This window comes from Thermobia domestica, chromosome 1 (assembly GCF_964235325.1).
Source record: "Thermobia domestica chromosome 1, izTheDome1.hap1.1, whole genome shotgun sequence".
NCBI classification, from domain to species: Eukaryota; Metazoa; Arthropoda; class Insecta; order Zygentoma; family Lepismatidae; genus Thermobia; species Thermobia domestica.
This window is the reverse complement of record NC_137454.1, coordinates 235,602,559-235,626,437: the sequence shown is the minus strand read 5'-3', so window position 1 is coordinate 235,626,437 and position 23,879 is coordinate 235,602,559. Positions and strand designations below refer to the sequence as shown.

Genomic DNA, 23,879 nt, shown 5'->3' with positions numbered 1-23,879 from the left:
ACAAGGTCGTCATTTGGGGGCAATTATCCCGTCCCCCAAGGGCACCTATTTCTCTGTAAGTTTACAGGGGGGCATTCAAATGTGTATTTGGTTGTTATGAGAATTTTAAGAAAACTTATGCCAAATATTGTGAATTCATAAATACTAAGCAGGGGGGCAACATGAGCATTGGGGAGCGGGTCCCCCTGGCCCCCCAGGACCAGCGCCCTTGCCGCCCCCGTAGTTTGAAAAACACATACTTTATAATAAATTATGTACTAATATAGTAACAAGAAACGTAAAAACATATACAATCTATGTTCCGCTGTAAATGGTATATGTTCTTTAATATTCAGAAACATTTAGCTGATGGAGAAGATTTTTCACACTTCAAAGTTTCCTCACTAAAGCAATCTGGAATTTAGCTGCGGCGATCTTCTATGAAGAATCATTTTATGCACTTAATGTTACATTTATTAAACTCCATATATCGATATTGTCGTTTTAGAAGTTCTAGCAGATCTTAATTTTGTATTAAGCACAGAAACATTCAGTTTGTGCTATAGAAGCATCAAATTGTATTATTTATGCGAGAATACCATATCATTTAAACAGTGGTAAAATACTGCTTTATCAGCTTCTGTGCACTACCTCCATTCGAACCGTTTAACGAGAAACTCGGCAACTATAAGTATATATATTTACAACTTTGACCAAAAGTCATTTTCCTTATAAAGATTTTGGGGGCAGTGGGGCGACCCCTCCAAAAGATCCTTTTTTTTCTATAAGGTTTTGCGATACATAGAGCCACATTTCCCCCTCAACTAAGAGGCCTGCTAGTTTAAGATGGTTCCCTACAAAGGATACTGTTGTTGATGTGAAGTATAAACTTATATACCTTCTATTGTTCAAGTACTATATCTGGTAGTTATAACGTTCACGTGTTAGTGATCGAAGTGAAAGAGTGAAGGAACAATGGTCTCTCTCTGCATAAACAGTTTGGGCATTTCTTTTTTTCAATAACGCAGAATTGAAGACCCAAATTGCATAACATCCCAAGTCCACTCTTTTTCTTCGTTTTTTTTTTTTTTTTTTTTTTTTTTTTACGTTAGCATCTATGTTTTAAGGGCTATTCACTTGCAATAATAAATCCAAATCAAAACATTTCTTTAAAAAAATACAAAATAATTTCACCTAAACAGAATAGCATACCAAGTACAATCTTGTCTTTCTTCTAAAATCACAAAAGTACTCCGGTGGACTTGGGATGTTCTGCAATTCAGGTCTTCAATTATAAATCGGTACAAAGAGAAAGAAACAATGTGAGCACCCATCTGTTTCATATTTTTCTTGGCCTATTTGGAACACCGAGTTCTATACATTAGTGTATCATCACATTTAAGTTAATCATTATTGCATATAATATATTATAACTGGCAACAAAAGTGTTTGTTATATTATTTGTGGAACAATTATAACATAATATAGTAATTCATTTTTTTCTGTATGGATGTAAAATTCTGTCTTTGGAAATTCTGTCTTGGGAATGTAAAATTCTGTCTTTGTCTGAGCGTCCAGAAGATGACCTACCTCTCCAAACGATTTTTCTGGATCTGTTAGTGCTGTAAGGTCATTTTAACAAGTGTACTAAGAGTGCAGAATGCTGAAAAAAGGACTTTTTAAAGTTCTTTTTTTTTAAATACTAGTTAGTATCATAAATGTTCACTGTGTATGCTTTAATATACCTATCTTATATAGAAATTTATTTTCGGGAGTTAAGCAATATCCTTCAAATTCAAGACTGTACGAGACATAAGTTCATAAATTAAAGAAACGTGAAATTCGAAATATACTTAGAATTACTTGGATTGCTATCAATTGCGTATTTACGCTTTTGTTTCGGGGAAGAGGGTTTGCTGACTTTATTCCTGGAAATGTGAAAATTCTGCAAGATATTTCATTTATTTGAAAATAGTAAATAAAATTTCAGGTCGGGCTTAACCCCGGAAACCCCCCTTAAATACGTCACTAATTGCCGTACTTTAAAAGTACATTTTAAATTTAAATTAAAATTAGTATTCTACTATATAGGCATTTGCATTGTTGATTATTGGATGTTAAATTAAACAAGTTGGAGTGCCACAAGTACACCACATGATGAAGTTTGGTTCGTATGGCATAGCATTCTCTCAATTAACATTAAAACCGTAAGTGTAATAGATTTCCGTGATCTTTGGTTTAAGTAGAGACGCTAGATTAGAGATTAAATATATTCTGGGAGCGCTTAATTGGGGTCACGGGGGCTCAGTGGTAGATGCTTTCCTCTGGTGCGTGGTGTCCCTCCCCAGCCAAGTAAGTTTGTGGTGGACAACTTCCTTTCCTCCTACATTCTCATTCTCCACCAATTCTTGCATCATCATCATTCACATACCTTAATCGTCCCTCTCAATTAGCTTAACAGTCATAAACATGGGACGCTAAGCTCAAAGATTTAATTTTATTTCACTTTGGAGCGCTTAATTGATTATAGAAAACTGTTTCTCGCTATCAAGTACGGATTTTATTCTATGGTGAACAACGTAAATACCAAAAATGGTTCATTTCTATTACTTCTGGTTTGAATAGAGGGTTATGAGAAGAGATAATACCTAGTTTTAGAATATTAGATGGATTCTAATATAGAAAATGTTTCTTGCTATCACTTATCATATTTGGTCTGTTTAGGTAAATATTGAAATCTGAAGTTACAGTACACTTTTATAACTTCCGGATTTAGTAGAGAGTTAAGGATAGAGATTAAATGTATTCTTGAGACACTTAATCGATTGCTGAAATGCCTTAAAGCTATCTGTTATAGTTTTTTTGCTATATGGTGGTCACCGTTAAAAAAGGGAAATGGTTGATTTCTACCACTTACAGTTTGGATATCGCCTTTATCAACGAAATCGATTCCCAAGTTTTGAACCTTTACATTCTGGTCAAAATTGATGATGATCCATCAGGTAGTTCTTGAGATTTTTTTGTCTCCCGGACGGAAACCCGGACGGACACCCGGACGGACGGTAAATATACTTGTATAAATGTATTTTGATAAACCAAATTCCTAAAAATAAAATATGATGTTTCTGAAATAATACACTTAACGCATTGTTTCATGATATCAATATATATATTTAAAGTTTGTACAATTTGAAATTCAGTGTCAAGTCTCTTTGATTCTCTCTTAGTCAGTGGCGTATCTAGAAGGTAAAAAGTAAGGGACCAGCTAGAACCCAGACTATGATAAGTATATCATGAGTTTACTATAAATTTCAAAAATGTATAAATAATAACTTAAATCATTATTATCACTCGAAAAACTCGGGGTAACTAGGTCCCCCGGCCCCGGATTAGATCCGCCATTGCTCTTAACATATGACATTAAATTATTAGTTTTCTAATCATGAGAGGAAAAATCTGAGAAATCTAATTTGAATGAACTAGAATAATTGAACATTCTTATCAAGAAAGAGAAAATTTTTATTGAATCCCCCCAAAAATAAGCTCATTTCGTTATCAATGTAAAAAAGCTTCTAATTGCTTCAAAAATGACTGCCAAACTTCCAGTTTTAAATTACTTATATGCCCAGCATTGAATTTTACGTGCCTGTTAGGATACAAGTAAACCGATTCAGAATTACCCGTACAAACTTTTTAACTATTTAATATAATAGGGAAATTTGGGCACTTATGTTCAATATTCGAACCGTTCGAACTGATTTAAAAAATTTTGCTTCTTCCAGATCCTATTATTGTGGCTGTCACTAGTCGTCGCTGTAGCTTCTGGAGCATCGTTAACGGACAGAGACAAAAGGGATTTGTTTGGTCTACTCCACAACAAACTAGAGGATCATTATGGGCCACCTGTAAGTACATTTATTTATATCTATGAACAGTGAACATAAATATCTTCGCCATGTTTTTGGAGGAAAAAAAACGTATGCCTTATGTATTAGTCCTAGAATTGCTAATTAAATCTATGTTGATGGGTTTTCATTTATGATAATTTCGGATTTAAATCTGAGTTGATATGTTTCCATTTATGGTAATTTCAGATTTTAATCTGAGCTGACACATTTTCGTTTATGGTAATTTCAGATTCTAAATCTGAGCTGATGTTTTCCTTATGATACTTTCAGATTTAAATCTGAGCTGATGTTTTTGTGTATTGTAATTTCAGATTATAATTCTGAAACAATAATATCCTACTAGAAACCCGATTATCTTCATCGTATCGTGTAATCCCACACAATTTTCACAAAGTATTGTAATAAATAATAATAGTGTTATGAAAATGAAATCATTGAAGAATTAGATTGAGATCAGGATACGGTACTCTTGTTACTAGTCTCTATCACTATTATTAAACCTCTTATCGTCATGACTGTAATCGAAATCCTATAAGAGCAAAATTCTGCCTGTTGCGTTGTATAGATCTGAGAGTTCGATAGAAGTTGCAGATGGGAACAGAACCTCAGAGTTTAGAAAAATGTTTGAGCCAAAAATAAACGAACCGTTAAAACAAAGGAGACATTTACAATACGATTAAGATTATCGAAGATCAACGAATATACAGACAATAAGATCAAAACATCTGAGGTAAGGAGGACACATTGTATGTATAATAAGACTAAATTTGCATGGGGTACTAGGGATCTAGTGATTGTGAGAAAAGATAGACCAAAAACGATTTGGAAGAATTTTATGAAACAGACTTTAGAGAAATAAGTAACAATAAACGTAAATAGATAGCCTTAGTTGGGAATAGAATACATTTTTTGTTTGCTTGTTTGTCTCTTTTTCTCTTGCAATAAGTTTGGAATTTTTTAACTCATAGAATTAGTTAAGCAGTACTTGCTTACTGCATAACAGAGTATTATAATGGCCGCAACTACTGGTGAAGCCTGGTCTCTACATCGATCAGATTAACGTTTTGTCTTACGTGTGATACACCAGAAGATTTCGGCACAATTCGTGAAACAGCCTTCCAAATGCACACTTGAGAAAACATCAAACAGCATAACTGCACCAACTACCTGTATGTTGCCAAACATTGAAAGCGTTGCAACTGGGCGAAAAACAAACAAAAAATTAAATATAACACGAACGGTAACAATTATTTGAATAAAGTGGTAACAATGATAACAGCGAATAAATAAAGCAACAACAACGAAAATTAACAAAACGAAATTTAGAAACAATCCAACAACACTGTATCCTCATAGATCCATGTAAAGCCTCATGACTCCTGGCGATCGCTATAGTATATCTTTATCTCAATGAAAATTATTTTTACTTCCATTAACAGCTTGATATTGATGAATATTTCTCCTCACATTCTTTAGTATAGGGTGTTCCATAAGTCATCTGGCAAAGTTGTATATTTCATGTAGAGCTGAAATACAAACTAACATCAATTAATTAGCACTAACAACAGCAGAACTCATATAAACAACAAATTTACTTCATTTACCTCACACAAAAGTCATATCACTGATACTGTCAACTGAATTGTGGAAAGTACTGGTCCAGTCAGGCAGTGCCGTGCCGTGGAAAATCATCGCCCGGGGCGCGAGTATATGATGGCGCCCGCATACATATGAGTGAGGTAGACAGATACCCGCGAAGCGCCACCATGTTTGGCGTAAGAAAATGTTCAAAAATAAACCCTGTTTTTCTTTGATTTTGAGCACTTTTTATCACTTTTTCTTTCTTTCCTTGTTCTTTTTCCTCCCGAATTTTGCGCCTCTTACTTCGGAGCCCTGGGCCGTCACCCCGCGGCTCAACATTGTAGTCATGTAGCCACAATACTAGCCAATGTTAGTCACAGTCTAATAACTACTAATGTTGACTGACTTATGGGCCATATGGTATAATTCATCACCTTTTCCATTCATCTTAGCTACCAAAAACGATTTTTCTCAAACCATGCTCTGTATTTTCATCAATCATATTTTCAATCATTTCTTACATTGTTATTTTCTTTACCAGTTTATCCATCATTTCTTGACGAAATAATTCCGATCTATATTGTTAATTCCTTTACGTATAATCCGAAGATTTATATTTGTTTCGCGAGTTAGCTTCTTCATACTGACTGTAGAATACATATATACACACACACACACACACACACACACACACATATATATATATATATATATATATATATATATATATATATATATATATATATATATATATATATATATATATATATATATATATATATATATATATAGTGTTTGAATATATGATTTTATCCTTTTAGTAATGTTTTCTGCGTTTCCATTATTTTTGAAAATTGTAAACAAACAAAAGGTGAATCAAGTAAGACATCCAATTTAAGATCTAGTGATTAAAATAAACAGCACTGAACTTTATACCACTACATCTAGAGGATTATGTCGGACCAGATGGTGTTTGTTCCAGTAGGATATGCATATTAAACACATAGAGCAAATTGGTTTAATTAAAGCAACTCTCTACAAAACAGAAATTCTATGCCTCCAGCATGAATCGATCTTGAGACCACGTCAACCAAAACCAAACAAGCAGGAGTTGACCGACCTACATGGGAGCATATTCTGTAATTAAAGTTAACATAAATTCCTTTTTTCAAAATTACTCACTTGTTTTACAAGTTATGCAAGCCTCTAGGCAAACTTTTATCTGGTCAAGATTAAAAGATGACATCAATGCTTTTTGTTCAATAACATTTTGAGCATAGACCTACCTGAAGGTGTGTTTTAAAGCGCAACTTGAATTAACATGTGTATCCTAAGGGGGTCAGATTGAATATTATGCCAAAAATACAGTTTCACACAATTCGATCAAGTGATGAATATGAAAGTTGATAGACTATATGAAATTCTCATTAAAAATAATTGTACATAGGTTTGAGTGTTTTTGAAAATTCCATTTCTAAAATGGGAAGTTTCTATAATGTTTTCTTCTCAATATATAAAAATGACATCGAGGTTGTCTGTCTCATAATAACGGCAAAACGGCTGAACTGTTTCAAATGAACATTTCAACATAGTTAGGTCAACAAAATCAAAATGGATATCCTAAGTAAGTTCAAACTTGATCTAGAGAATAGAGCTCCTCATTCTAGGAGGTGAACTCAGTATATAAACACATTTTTTAAAAAATAAATGGCTAGATGTGTTCAATCGTTTCCTAAAATTCCGCTTGTAAAGACGGGGAAAAGAGAAGAGAGCAATTTCTATTTAAATTTTAATTTCCCAATTTGTATTCTTAAAATTTCGGAACTGTTGGTTAGAACTTGGATTGAATTAAGTCTTTTTCATTAAACTTTGATTGAAATGCTACCCTAAGGAAAGAAGGAGTTTCATATTTTTACAAGAATAACGGCTGTGCTGTTTCAATTAAATTTTGAATACAGTTATCTCTTTTATCCATTAGTTTCTACCATTTTATTTCGATTCAAATACAGTCCTAAAAGGGAAAAGTGTGGATGAAATAAACCTTTAAAAAAATCCATAAACTTATTTTTCTCATGCGAAGAACCGACGTTTTAGCTGGTACTGTTACATCAAATACAATTACTTCTGTATAAGTTTCTTGGTATAAGATGGAAAAACCTGAATATACACAGATACCTTAAACTGAAATCTTAGTAAGTGAGTGGAAAATAGCTACAAACATAATCTAAAATATTTTGTAGTCTCCACGATATTTTTGTCGTCCATATAATAGTTTGTGAAAATCAATCTTTAAATATGCTTTCATTCATGCAAACAGTAATGATTTTAGATCTCCTCCGGGATGGACTTTGAATAAAGGGGAATGAAATTAGTCTGAGAATATACTGGTAAACTAGGTTTGGCATTGTTTCAAAAATAGCCCCAGACTACCCCGTAAAATCACTGTATGCAAATATTGTTAATATTACTTATCATATCTGTGTTGCTACAGTTTAATCCTGTCTATAATAATAAAAAACACATTCATGTCATTTACCAAATTTAGAACAAGAATTTATCCTGAAGCATGCTGCAATGATTGCTTTTCACTGGATGTTCTTTATAAATTATATCTCAACATAAGAGCACTGTAACATTATACTGTCTTTAAAATCACTAAGATAGTTACGAAACATTTTAAAATATATAATTTATTTTCTACTTACTTATTTTCCCCTCTATTCCACTCAACTCACAACGGGCGCATCCGGAAATTTTTATTTGGAGGGTTCCAAGTTTTGGGGTGCGATACTACAAGCCACTACGTCTATGAATTATAGAATGGGTATTTGTTCTACAACCGAAAAGACGATAAGTAATTGTAAAATATTTCCATCTATATTTTCAGAAAAAAAAAATGATAATAATAGATCGGTGTATAAGAGAAAAAGTACAGATGAAGTGTAAGATTAAATTTTCATGCTACACCAATCATTTTCCTGTTAAACAACTATAGTTTTATTGAGAAAGCACTGCATATGCATATTACTTTACACGTTTCCAATGTGCATGTTAAGTTAGAAAGTTTTCCGGGGGCGTCCAGATCCAGTAGCTTCCCCATGGATGCGTCCCTACAACACACACACACACACACACACACACCTGTTTGTATTTTGTGGTTTGTGGGGCCATCGTTCAAAACACAACGTTGTGGGTGCCCATAGAAATAATGGTCCTAGGAGAAAAATTCGCCTATTTTCGTGTTGGTCTCATCACGCTGATTACAAATATATATTTCAATTTGCTATATCTTTAAAAATAAAGAATGGGTATAACCCGACGAAGTGGGGAACTGCCGGTACAAGGCCCTCATAATAGGGAACCTCGATATACACACAAAAACGACAAAAATGTCAAAAAAGAAATACACACATACGAGCACAAGACATACTTTAGCGGTAACCGTGTGTTAAACATTAGAAGGAACCATGTGTTACTCTTTTATGGGAACTTTGTTAAACTTGAGCAAAATTCGTGTGTTTAACTCTAGTGGGAACCGCGTATTGCATTGGTAGGGACTTTGTGTTAGAAGTCTGCCTATCTTAATTTCCCCTCATTTTACATTTTTCAAAATAAGTATCCGGCAAAACTCAACATGATTTCGAGAACGTAGGAGACTAGATCATAGAAAATAAATATACCATGTCACAGAATAGTAAGTTACATATGAGATGTTCAGCGAAGAAATACATAAAATCCTTTTATTATGACGTCATAAAGTACTCATCTATTTCACAGCTAAAAATAACATAATCACAAATCATGAAACTCTGTGCGACAATATTTAATTCGTATTTGTTTCCTACTAGCTGAATCACCCGGCATTGTCTGTTGATTTTTGTACGCCATATTAGATACTCCATTTGTTTAAGAAATTTGTCCGCCATATTGGATCCATTTCCCATTTTCAGTTTAGGGCTTTTGACTCCACAACCGTTATGAATAATCGCAAAACTATAAAGAAAAAAATCAGCTCAACTGGAAAATTGTAAAGAAATTTAGTCCACCATATTGGATCCGCAATTTTGAAATTTAATCTCTTGTCATCATAATTGTTTTTAGAAACCCGAAAAATGTAAAGAAAGTTAGTTTTAAGAGTATTTGAATATTCTTAAAGGAAGTTTTTCCACCACATTGGATTCCCCGTTTAGAATTTCTTTGGGAGAGGAGGGAGTAAGTGTATCATACATCACTCATTTATATACAGGGTGGGCCATTTTAATTAATCCACGGAAATATCTAAAAAATGATAAAACATAGAAGAAATGTTTGAAGTACACGTTATATATTGCTAAGGGGGAAAACCATTTCCGCCAAAAGTACCCCTCCCCACCCCCCGGAAATGGGGGTAACGGGGGGTAACTTTGAAATGTCAAATGGGAACATGGGTCGAGTAATACCTCGTTCGAAAGGTCTTGGAAAACTAAGTAACGCTGTACCAAAATTTGTTTCATATGGAGCACCAGTTTCAAAATGGCCGCCATGATATAGTTCGGAAACTCCAGTAGCCGTAGTATGAAAACCATGGGAGGTAGATGAATGGAACAAAATTGAAATACGTAAATATCATAGGGCATATCAAATGATGTGACCCCTGCGATCCCAGCGTCTTTCCTGAAGGGATCTTGTGAGCTAACTTCAAAATTTCAATGTCCGACCAGACAACGGTTCGGGCGTACGCTTGACCTACCCAATGCTGTTTGGAAGGCAGACTTCAGGGACAGAGAATTAGTGCACTCAGTTAATGCGGATTGCCACAGTCAAGGGCGCCCATAAGAGGGGCAAGGGGGGCTCTCGCCCCCCTAGAGGAATTTGTGCTTCGGAATATCGAAAACTCAATAGAATTTTTAGAATAGCTACAGCAAAATTTGAAACTATATTTGAAATGTCGCTTTTTCTTGCCTCCCTTGGAAACACAACATGGGCGCCCTTGACCACAGTTACATTTTGATTAACTATTAGCACTCATGTCATATTGTAAGCTTGAGGGACGAAACAGTGTGTACGTATATCCCCAAAATGCTTTCCGAATAACCAGCACGCATTGCATAAAAGTTTCTGTGGCGACGGAGATTAGCAAATTTACACGTTTGTAAGTTCCAGCAACAGCATTATTCGACAACTTCTTTCGTATAACGTTCTTTCTGTTTTCGCATCGAATCATACTTAGCCATACAGATATGCGTTACCATTCCAATAAAATTTCACCTTTTTATAGTCACTACAGCGTCATCCTTACAAACAAATGTTTCAACCATACCATACCTATTTGTAAGGTAGCCTTAATTTGCGAATTAAAGTAGAGTTCTCATTTGAACTTTCACTGTTACTTTCCACCCCGCTCACATACAGAGCACAGGAAAAGATTATTTTGCAGGACTTGGATATCTCTCTATAGATTATGACAATTTTACTCTAACATTTTTATCTCTGTTGTATCATTCTTGAGCCTTGGAACGCCTCCGTGGTTTTCCTATTTAATTTCCGTTATTTTCATTTATCTCTACCCGTATTCATACTATGGGCACTAGACGTTTTCTTAGACACATTCACCATGTCTTGGCGATCATTTTGAAAACGGTGTCTCATGTCGAAAATATTCTTACAGAAGCTGTTTGATATTCATTTGTCTATGTAACATGATGTTATTCGCTTCAAGTTGATATTTGAAGTTTTCAAGTTGGCCCCGGATACCTTTCAGTGGAGTCACCCCGACAACACCTCTCGATGTGCCTTACGTCAGTTACCTACTCCAGGTTTTCTTCTGTTGATTTATCTCCAATCGCTTTCATACTACGGGTACTAAACCTTTTCTCTGACACGGATACTATGTTTCGGCGGCCTTTTGAGAACACTGCAATTTCACCTCAATCGTTTTCTCCTGCAAGATGTTTGATTTTGCAAGATTTATCGAACGAGGTACCACTCGACTCATGTTACTATTTGAAATCTTGAAGTTAGCCCCCAAGACCCCTTCAGGGAGGCCACTGGGATCACACGGACCACACTATTTGATATGCCCTATGATATTTACGTATTTCAATTTTGTTCCATTCATTTACCTCCCATGGTTTTCATACTACGGCTACTGGAGTTTCCGAACTATATCATGGCGACCATTTTGAAACTGGTGCTCCATATGAAACAAATTTTGGTACAGCGTTACTTAGTTTTCCAAGACCTTTCGAACGAGGTATTACTCGACCCATGTTCCCATTTGACATTTCAAAGTTACCCCCCGTTACCCCCATTTCCGGGGGGTGGGGAGGGGTACTTTTGGCGGAAATGGTTTTACCCCTTAGCAATATATAACGTTTACTTCAAACATTTCTTCTATGTTTTATCATTTTTTTTAGATATTTCCGTGGATTAATTAAAATGACTCACCCTGTATATAGACTACGCCTTTATTATAACCGTGGTCGTGATTCTCACTCGCTTCGCTCAGGTGGATTAATATCGCCCCTTCAGAGCTCGATGTAGTGCTGTCAAAAATTTTCGAATATCCGAAATCCGGATTTCGGATTTTAACTGAAAACCGAATCCGGATTTTGGATAATGAAATGTCAAAATCCGAAATCCGGATTTCGGATATTGAAATGTCCAAATCCGAAATCCGGATTTCATTCTTCTTGCTATTGTCATGTGGCGTTGGTGTTACGCTGACTATTATACGACTGTTCTTTATCGCATGATTACTTTTGTGTATTTTTCGTGTTGCGTTTTTCAGTTAAACAGGTTTTAGATAAAGAATCATAAATACATGATACACTATTCGTTGTCATTATTACGAAAAATTATCTTTATGTAAGTTAATTATTGACTCCAGTTGGAGAACACGTCTAAACAGCTGCAGAGGGGTCAGGTAAGTGAAAAAAATAAAAATAAATCTCGTGGAACAGTTCGGGTCCTTGTCTTCCTGTAGAAGTTTCTTGATCTGGGAAAAATTTGGGAATAGTTAATAGTTTAATTTAATACATCTGTTAAGTTTTAAATATCTATATCCTTATATTACACAAAACAGAAGCTATTAAAACGTTATATTTTAATTAGCGCTGAATCATGATACCATATTTATCTTGCTTTTGGAGGTTTGAACCATTATTTATACTACCGTAAGTTGCCTATTGTTATTGAGATTTTTATTTCCGTACACGTTTAAAGCCACCTAAAATTTATGAATACTATATAAATAGAACAACACTGGCTTTGCAGGCCTTATAACCCTTTTACCGGCCCCAACGCCAGGCCCGTAATAAGGGCGGAGCTACTGGAGCTTTCGCCCTAGGGCCCCGCGATCAAACGGCCCCATAAACGTTTTAAAAATTACTAATACTACTCATATATTTTTCAACTCCACGGCTCCCAATCCCAATGATCTTAATCCAGCCCTGCCCAACGCCTTCTGTTAGCGACTGGTGGAACTACGTCCACGTGAGTGACGAACAGGTGGCAGCCCATTGCGTCACCGGAGTATCGGGGGTTTTCTAGACCGAGTGGTCGTCATGTCCTTTATTCACATGAGTCTCTAGTTTGCCTCACGTCGCTGGGTGGACGCCGAGGGTTGCTCCAGCCGGTGATTGAACCTGGAACCACGCGGACATGAATCCAGCGCTCTAACTACTAGACTACGGAGCCCCCCATATATATATATATATATATATATATATATATATATATATATATATATATACAGGCGCGGATCCAGGACACGGTCAAGGAGGGGGCTAAGGTGCATCTAGTCTTCACATTGTTCAGTGAACAGTGGAATCAAGTGTCATTTTATCCAACGTAAATTCGGACCTCAAGAGGGGGGTGCTACAGGGGCTATAGCCTCCCCTCGATTCGCCTCTCTCTCTCTCTCTCTCTCTCTCTCTATATATATATATATATATATATATATATATATATATATATATATATATATATATATAAACTGGTGTTCGGTTAGGTTCGGTTAATCGTTTAAAACCGGTTCATACCAAAATCCGAAACCGCGGTTTACAATTTCAGAAACCGTCCATGTCTACTCCCGTCTCCCCATGGGCGTCCGTAAGGAGGGTCGAAGGAATTAGTCAATCCCCCTGGAAATGTTCGAAGTGATCAAATGGATATACTATGTGTGTATTCACATGTATTTTTAATAAAAAACAGTCTTATAATGAGTAAATAATGCAAGAAGATATCATTACTGTATTTACTTTCGAATTAGTTTCCGAAGACAGGACTGTGTGTTAACCTAATACTTAATGGCAATTGATATTTTCAGAACCTGTGATATCTCGCAAAAGTACTTTTAAAGACTTCAATGAATTAGCTTAGCAACCCCGAAAATTATGGTTTTAGCACATATAAATTTGTCATTTTCGATTATGTCTCCATGTTAACTCATTACCACTCTAACATGTAGTGGTGCTTAAAGTTACCTACACCCACAGCAGTTCCTTCCAGATTCTAAATAATAACTTTGTTGATACCAGTTCAGTGATTTAGAAGATGTGGAAATAACATTTATACATTAATTTTTATTTAGAGGAATAGTTACATATTTATATTTATTGTACACAAAATGTGGTTTTTCAACATTCCCACTTTTATAATGAATGTGGAAAACTAGTAGTCGTTATAATTAAGCAGAAAACTAAATCAATTGTATCACTAGCTTTTTGTTTATCCATCGTTGTCTTTTAAACGCTTAACAATATAAAAGACAACTAGATCTTTCTGTATGAACGTGATGAATCCAATCATAGTTGACATTAGATCCAAGAAGACAGTGATGCAGCGGTATATTGCCCCAGGCTTATGAAGTTCAGGGGAGTCCATGAAGTTCAACGCGACCCATAATTAGAGCATGTTTATTCGAATCCAGGATAACATCGAATTTAAGGCGTGCTTTATTTTTTGCTTCATCCTTTAAGAAAATAAGTAAAAATTCAAATTTAAAACACCAATGTGCTTCAAATTCCTCCTTTATTAAAGAATGACTTCTGTTTCTTCATTTTATCGCTATTTTAATATGGACTTTTATTACTCCTATATCATTTCACTGTATCACAAGCGATATTAAGCTTGCAAAGGCAGTTTAGGTCTGATCTAACATTAACTTTGATTATGTAATTTAGAGTTTTACAAGGGAAAGGCCTGGAAAGGACTTTTATTCAGACGATAAATATTACAATAAACATCTTTCACAATTATGAATACATTAAGTAATTTTACATTTATATATATGTAAAACATTGGCGTAACAGTCCTTATGGCCCTGAGCCTCCTTCAACGCCATCTGTTAGTACCGAGTTGAAGTACGTCAACCTGAGTCACAAATAAGTGATTGGCCCATTGCATCACTATGCCATTAACAAGAGTTAGCAATTCTACGCTATCTTGATCCTGTTGAAAGTATCGTTACCCTGTCAATAGTATTTTGTTACTTGGTTGGACGTCCTTCCATCTGTCATGAATCGTACCCATATCTCCTAACAGAATATCCGAGGACTCCTCTATTCCTGTGGGGAAACCCCTTCCGCTACTACTGTATGATTCAAAAGTATGAATTTTTGGAGAGAAAAATCTAAGATAGATCATACCTAAGAAAATAGCATTCCGCTTCAGCTCAGTGGCTCAGTTTTGGAGCTATACGCTCCCAAAGTTTATTTTCCGGCATTTTTGGAGAGGTCCACATGGTCCACATGAACTTATTTTCTTCTTTTTGATGTGGGGAATGGCCTGCTTCATGTTTTGTCTAGTTCATTAACACCCTATATATGTGTATATATTATTAGTGGTTTCCAATATCTTGATGTCAGATTTTTTCAAAAGCGAAATCCGCATTTTGGTTTTGACATTTCCTTATGTGAAATTCGGATTTCGGTTTCTATCAGTTCATTATCTGAAATCCGGATTTTGGTTTGTCACATTTAATTATCCGAAATCCGATTTTTTTAAAATTATACGAAATACGCATTTCGAACCATGACGTTTTATCTTAATCTGAATTTTGATATTGTAGGTATTAACAACTAATAAATATTTCCATATTTTTCCCGTCGAAGACACCTTTTAATGAAAAGAGAGTATAAGTAAAAGATCATCTTCGCCCTCTTGGTATGAATATGTATAGGAAAGGCTACAAAAATAGATAAGGTCTTCTCGTAGCTTCAGGGATAGCCTTGGAGCGCATGGACAGAGGTTCAAACTTGCTGGGAGCCTAAAAGCCTCGGATGAGAACCCGAGTATTGGTTAGGATTCTACTTTAAGCTGTAGGTACCGTCTGAATGGTGTACCGACAAAACGTATCAGCGACATCACGTACCACGCGGATTTTCGAGACGAAACGTACCACTCACATTAAACAGTCACCTGTGAAATAGTGAAAAATTTCAAATATTTACTTCGTCACAAATCGTACCACTTCAAGTCGTGACCTTGTTTCAATACAGTCCGCGCTATGCTTTCCGTCCCATCAAGTCTGTTGAACCAAAATTCAATGTAATCAAACAACTACAATGAAGTAGAGTTTTAGAACTGAAACTTAAACTTAAGAAAAGTAGTTTGTTTTTGCTATTTTCTTAGAGTAACCAGTTTCTTTTTACTCAGATTTTTTAGTGAATTACTACCCTACTCGGTAGCTGATTGTCAATTGGATCACTTGGCTATTTGACTTTTAAACTGCGCCTTCAAATCCGTGCCCTATTGCTATGTATATCTAGTTATTCAATACGACGTTAAGTCATAAAACCAAAGAAGCTAACTCTTTTCTTCGATTACTTTTGGATAACTGGTAAAAACCTCAGAATTTCTAATAACAATATGGAGCTGTAATAACAAATGACACCGAATATAAATGTCGTAGAGGGCTGAAACATCCAGCTGAACACACTCTTAAGAAGGACAAGAAATTAAAAGATCACACTGTCTTTTTGAGATCAGAGTTAAACATTCGAAGTTCCAAGAGTAAGAAGTGCTAGAGACTTGCACGGGCCGAATTTTACGGCCCGAGCGCTCTCCAGCTCGAATGTACGTAGGTCCGGGTCCGGCCGGACCGATAAGATTTGAAAAAGTTTTAAAAAAATATCGTCACGGCCCGATGTTTATTGAAGGAAGATGCTGACTGAGGTAAGCAACTAATCCACTAAACTGAAAGCACAGATGCTAAGCAACACCAATTCTTACTACATTTTAATTTTACCTGCACAGGAACTTCAATTTCGGCTTTATTCCAATTATTGTTAAACAAAAGTCAATAAGGAACTCCAATTAGTCGGCCCGAGCCCGGTCTGGCGCGATAAGTTTTGAAAAATCCTGGTCGGAGCCGATCCCGGGCCCGAATGAAAAGCAGTGTCGGCCCGCCCAAGCCCGACTCGTGTAGGTCTCTAAAAAGTGCTGGTACATAAATGATAAATACCTTAAAAAGTAATGAAGCGTCTGATGAAGAAAATGGAACTCTCTTGAACCTGAAGTTCTCGTTCAAATATTTACGCACAGCAAATGGAATAAAATTTAATAATCCTCCGATATGAGAAGATACTTAAATATTCTTCATACAAGTGGTACGTTTTGTCGCATGTGATTATTTTCAGTGTCCTTTACAAAACCAGTCACAAGTAGCCCTCCGGCTAAGTGGTACGTTATGTCGGTGGTATTTTCTGTCGCGTATTCATCTCTATATAGCCTTGTTTCTGGGAAAGGGACGTAAAACCTTGAAACAATACAATACAAATATTGAATACCATTTACTGATTTAGTAACTACTCATGACTAAAGTGAAAACAGCACTAGAATATGTTCCAGGTATATATGTAAGTGATGTAAAAATTTTCGGTTGTCCGAAATCCGGATTTTGAAAGTTCCGAATTTTATATGAAAATCAAATCCGGATTTTATTTATTTATTTATTTGCATGAGCTACCAGATCAGAGAACAATTTACACTGGAGCAATTAACAAAGATAACATTGGGAAAGGAAGTGGAAGGGAAACGACCAGGGCCTGAAGTTCAAGGTACCATCCGAGCATTCGCCTGGAGTAACTGAGGGAAAGCCCTGGAAAAACCTGTCAGAATCACCGGCCTCCGGATTCAAACCCTGGACCTCCCGATTGCGAAGCAAGAACTCCAACCACTAGCAGACGCTTGCTCGGATTTCATACCAGTCAAAGACCGAAATCCAGATTTTGGATATTGAAATGTCAAAAATTGAAATCCGGATTTCTGATATTAAAGTGTCAAAAATCGAAATCCAGATTTCGGATAGTAAAATTCAAAACCAAAATCCGGGGTAATGTATGGGAAGGTATCCACTGCTAATCCAAAGGATTATAAAAAGTATGATCTACTAAACAACAGGTGGCTTCAAACACTTCGCAATTCTATTGAAATTTTACATGCCAACACCCTCCTGGCTAAGTCCCTCCACCACCGTTTAAGGGTGGTCGTTCGGAGTTGCTGCCGCAATGTTGCAATTTTATCACTTTATTTTTTTTTAAAAAAAAAAGAAGTAGGATTTTGAAAGTAACATTACTTGTGGCAGCGGTGCGCTACCAAGACAGAAAACACACGAAAAAGAACTCCTCTAAGGGTTAATTTACGGCAACTATAATTGGTGGTTGCTCTCGAAGAATACAAAGTAAGCCGGCTGTCTTTACTTTCAGCGTCTTTTCTATATGTAAAATAGTCAATCTTTTTATCGAAAGGCAGAGCTCAAATGTTATTATTTCTTTCAGACAGTAGATGAGAAAGGGATGTTTGTTATCGCTTTAAAATCGAACATGAATACACAGAAACACTATCCCAATGCTGAAAATAATAGAGGCAGTAGTTGACGAACAGGGCATAGGAAATATTCTGTTACATGAGAAAGGGACTTGTACCTGCAGTCTTGTTGTGAAAACAGAGTTTGGTCAAGGGTGAAGGTAGACGGATACCTGAAAGTCGTTATCTCGAATCTCATTGTCAAATTCCATGTCTCTTTTTTCATTTTTAGCGTGTCTGCAGATGATTCTTGCGATAGATACCAATCTTTTCTCTTTTTTGTGAGCATCAGATAAGTATCAACCAGTGTGGAAATTGAAGCACTTCGAGGTAGGGGGAAAGTTAGTGTCTTCCTAAAATATACTTGTATACACAACGCCAAAAGTGCCTTACCACCAGTAATGCTTTCTTTCTTTCAATACTAGGCAATCCAGAAATAAGGTCATTGGGGTAGTTGATAATTAGAAAGACGTACCAAATCTCAAATTCTCAAGCATCCCAAATACCCAATTTTTTGGGTTGCCTAGTATTAAAGCAAAGAAATCATTACGGGTGGTAAGGCACATTTGCCGTTGACCATACGTTCCTTTATGCATTCCCATACCATTCACCCGATTACAATGAAATTGCTGTGAGTTGTGTGCAACCCTGCAACGGCTTCTGTGAAATCAAAATTCAAAAATTCAAAATGGAGAATCAAATATGGCGGACAAAATTTGCTAAAATTAATTCAAATGAGCTGAAATTTAATTTCTTGATATTTTTGGGGTCATTGATAACGATTATGAGGTCAAAAGTTTAAAACTAAAAGTGGCGGATCCCGTATAACCGGTAAAATTTGTTAAAATTATCCAAACGAACTCAAAATTAGTCTCGAAATATTTTGGGGTCACCCGAGCGAAGCGAGGAACGATCAATGGGGTTGTATATACGAGGTGGAAGGGGCGATCTTGAACCCGAATCCCGAAAAGGCGACGAAAATCCACCCAACCGAAGCTAGACTGAGCTGAGTCGTATATTAACTGAGCCATCTGAGCGAAGCGAGGGGTTAGTTCCGAACGTAGAGAGGAACGTTCGATGGGTTCATGTATGCGAAGGTAGAAGAGGTGATACAAGCTACCAGAGCGAAGCAAGGGAGAGTCACGAGAGCGGATATTGCAACAAATAACAATTACAAAATAGAAGTATTAAAGCTCTTATGGCAGGCAAAATTTGTAAAAAATCTAAATAAACTGAGCGATGTAGATTCAGTTCCGAAGGGATGAAGCAACTCGAGCTAAACGAGGGAGAATAACAAGCACGGTTATAACGTTGATAACTTTAGTAAATTGGAATTATCCAATGACGTTCCCACAAGGGTGGTAAGGTGAACCAAGGGACGATCAAGGGTGTTGAGGGTGCAGAGCGAATTCTTACTATTCGAAAAATGAGTAAATTATGCATAACGAGTTGCTTTATATTCAATTTCGGTTGGAGACTTAGCAAGGCGCGTAGGATACAGATAGTTCGTTTATAAATTTAATTCTTGTAATTAAACCACAACAATTAATTATACCATTACACATGTCATCATCAAGTCCCTCCTAGAAAGCTCTAAGGAACGAGGTTCCAGGGAAGTGTTCAGAGGTGCCTGAGAATTTCTCTCCTTCAATTACCACACTGGTTTCAACCCGGTTAACCCGCCCCCGATAATTGGCAGACTATATCTATTTGACCTTCCTGCTGCTGTAGTAGTCATCGTGCGCGCATATGGTGCCCTGAATGAGGGCTCGATTTCCGGCGGAAGAACGTTGAACGTATTACAGTATTCCGAATCATATTTTCAACTCATATCCTTGGTTACAGGAATCCTTGTTCAATTACAGTTCAAGTAGGTTCATGCTTAATAACTAAACCAAAACTTAAACCACTGGCGTTACAAGTCTTATAGGTCCTTTGCCTGCTCCAACACAATCTGCTAGCGACTGGTGGATCTACGTCCACCTGAATGACGAATAGGTGGCTTGCCCATTGCGTCACCCTACCGTCAATAAGCCTTGTGGGGGTTTTCTAGACCTAGTGTGCGTCATGTCATCTATTCAAATGACTCTCCAGTTTGACTCACGACGATGGGTGGACGCCTATAATTGGAATGCTCCATCCAGGAATTGAACCCGGGACCATGTGGACATTATTCCAACGCTCATAGTAAATAACATCTTCCTTAAAGTGAGTTCATATTCTCTTGACATTCTTTCGTTTCCTCCGATTCCTATTCCACCTTTTTTCTCACTCACTTGTAACCATCATACGTTTTATTCCATTCTTATGGTATAAGCGTGACAGTTACACTAAATTTTCCATTTATTATTCAATTTATTATTCGTAAATTATATTAAAAGATTACTTTTATATTAAAACAGTCAGTCCATATGTTTAAAAGAACCAACCTAGTTATTATAGTATGAAACACTTCCTTTCAATGCTTCCAAACCAGTTCTGAAGAGCAGAGATTATAAAACAATATTCCTTTCACGCAACAACATTCCATCACGTTTTAAATGCGATAACTGGAAACTGGGGACTAAATGTCGTGACTGTTCTAACACACCACTGTTGCCAGATTTAATTAATGACGTACCAAGTTACACTAGTGAACACGCTGTGTTAAATACAAACAAACAACTTCTTCTCTATAGACCATAACTATTTTATTAAAATTAGTATCTTAGTAAAATATTTGTTGTTAAATTTCCAATAACTATTTTATGTTAAAAGTAATATGCATTTGGCAACACCGCAGTATTCAAGTTAGTTTGCATACACTAAATTAAGAGGAACTCCTTCCCCTTCCCTTCACTTCCGCTGTATTTAAGTTAGTTTGCACACACTACATTAAGGGGAACTCCTTCCCCTCCCCTTCACTTCCGACAGGCACAAACCCTACATCCTCAGGACTATCGACCGGTATAAACTCCACTTACTTGGGAACCTCCGATCAACCCCCTGCTCGCCACCAAGTAACACACATAGATGGCGTTAGTGAAAATTTTCAAGTTCATTTTTAACACTCTTTCAGACGATTTCTTCACACACCACTAGATCTGCGTTGGTGTGTGCGACAAAATGGGGAACCGGACGTTATATATTCCGTTCGACTCGTCATGATCCACAGATATCGGAAAATTGGTCAGAACATTCTGAGGAACCACCAAAAGTTCCCCACTTTTGAAAAGTTCCCCAGAGCGCCGGTGTTTAACCGGCGATGGTTCCCCCCAATGTAGTACTTACAAACACACACACACACACACACACACACACACACATACAAACACTTACGCACGCTGAACAAAAAATGCATCAAAATTATCCTATGCACAGTAGTGGATTGATTTGAATATACTACATTATCAACCTATAAAATTATGACTTTGATTTACCAATGTCTGTACTAAATTTTCCATTACTTTAGTTTGCGTCTACGTAATGCGTTCTAAGGAACATTTTACTCTATCGACTACATTATTAGACGTGAACTTATGTAGTTGATTACAAGTAGTGTGTTTGTAACCGTTCGTAGAAGGGTGTCACTGTTAGGAGAAGACATGCGTTAACAAAATATTGCTTTTACATTTACATAGGAAATCTGATAGTTAACAATGTATTGTTTATACCTTTACATAAACAAAACATTGTTTATACATTTACATAAACAATCTAATGCTTAACAATATATTGTATTGTTTTTACATTTACATAAACAATCTGATAGTCAACAAAATATTGTTTATACATTTACATAAACAATCCAATAGATAAGAAAATAGTGTTTTTACGTTTACATAAACAATCTGATAGATAAGAAAATATTGTTTTTACATTTACATAAACAATCTGACAATTAACAAAATATTGTTTTTACATTTACATAAACGATATGACAATTAACAATATACTGTATTGCTTTTTCTTTTACCTAAACAATCTGATACTTAACAAAATATTGTTTTACATTGCATAAACAATCTGATAGTTAACAAATTATTGTTTTTACATTTACATTTGTTCCAGCAGAAGTATCTTATTGGCAACGAATGACATACTTTTTAACGCCATAAAATGAAATTCTTGTCGATTTTCTCGGAGATTACGCACCATAATTTACCCGCAAGTTTGTCATTTTGTTAAGTTCAGTGTATTTTATCAACTGATGTCTGTCTTGTCTCTGTAAAATATTTTTAATTAAATACAAATTAAGATTTAAAAGTTAATAATTAATTTTCAGTAATATACCTTTCATGGGCGCCCGAAGAAAATTTTCTAGGGGAGGCTCAAATCCATGGTTGCTATATTACGTTTGGTGTTTTGTATTTGTATTAAGAAAGTATTAAGAAAGTATTAAGAAATTTAATACATTTTCGTGAGCCAGAGGGAGTTCGGGCCGCACCTTCCCCTCCCCTTTGGGACCCCATGATAGCCTACCTTTACAATGTTTATTTTCGTTAAATGCTCAAATTATAGAATATGTCATCCGTATGTTCAAGAAATGTTCAAAAGACTCATATTTTACAAATCATATACAGTATCGAACAAATAGAAAGAAACTTACAAAGAACTGAACATTTGACATTTTTCGAAGGTTTTGTTTAAAAAGAAAAAACTTCTTAGATAAGTGTAGAATGTAAAGTTCATTTTTAATCTTCTTTGTATTCTTATTCGTCCCGTCTTTTCCCATGTTTGTATTGAGTTAGCGTCCCGTCTTGAATTCTTTTCCTTTACTCTCCTCAATCTGAGTGTCCTATATTCTCCATCTTCTCTTCCTCAGATAACCTTGTACTTTATCCTTCCATCTTCCCCTCTTCTTTTTTGCTGATACTTCCAGATTTCCAATTCTCCTTCCTGCCTGGTCGTCGTTTCTTCGTGTTGTACGTGTTCGAGTCATCTCAGTTTTCATTCTTGAAACTTTCTGCTCAGGGATTACACTTTAACACCGCCCCTAATTTAATAATATACAAGTATTTGTATATTCTAACAAATGACTACTGATAATTAACTGGATTTCAAAGGTTCAATTCTATAATTTTCCAAATATTACTGTTTATTATTATTATTATTATTATTATTATTATTATTATTATTATTATTATTATTATTATTATTATTATTATTATTTAAATCCAGATATCTGTATCTTCCCACACGATGAAATATTAATTTTGAGCGATATGAAATTTATAACTTCATTACTTGAACCAAAATTTATGCAGAAATTTTGATTGTTAGCACGTTCCAGTTGTAATTTAAATGTGTAAATGCAAACATTAGCCTTGGTAATTCATTAATTTTTATTAATAACATAGAGTGACGCTCTCTATTGCAACTATAGAGCTCCTTCGTGGCTAAGTGGTTAGCGTACACACCTTTGGTGGGAGACTCAGGTTCGATACCCGACGGGAGCTCATGTGGTTTGGATTCCACATTAATCAGTAGGTCCTGTCTCATATAACCTCGCTGCTGAAAGAGACGTTAAACTCAAAATCAACTCAACTCAACTTGATTACAACCATGGTGGGGAAAACATTTGAAATTCTGAACTGTATTTGCAGTACTTTATATTACAATATTATCAAAGGTCATTTCTTG

The 23,879-nt window shown here is 35.8% G+C and overlaps 1 protein-coding gene across 1 annotated transcript in view; it reads left to right on the top strand.

Moving 5' to 3' along the window:
* Window positions 1-23,879, top strand: part of LOC145694687 (uncharacterized) — a 202,720-nt gene that overhangs the window by 74,176 nt on the left and 104,665 nt on the right. The window contains exon 2 of the mRNA XM_081771197.1: window positions 3,762-3,884. Within this exon, the coding sequence (XP_081627323.1) occupies window positions 3,762-3,884 (123 nt within the window). The remainder of the gene's footprint in view (window positions 1-3,761; window positions 3,885-23,879) is intronic.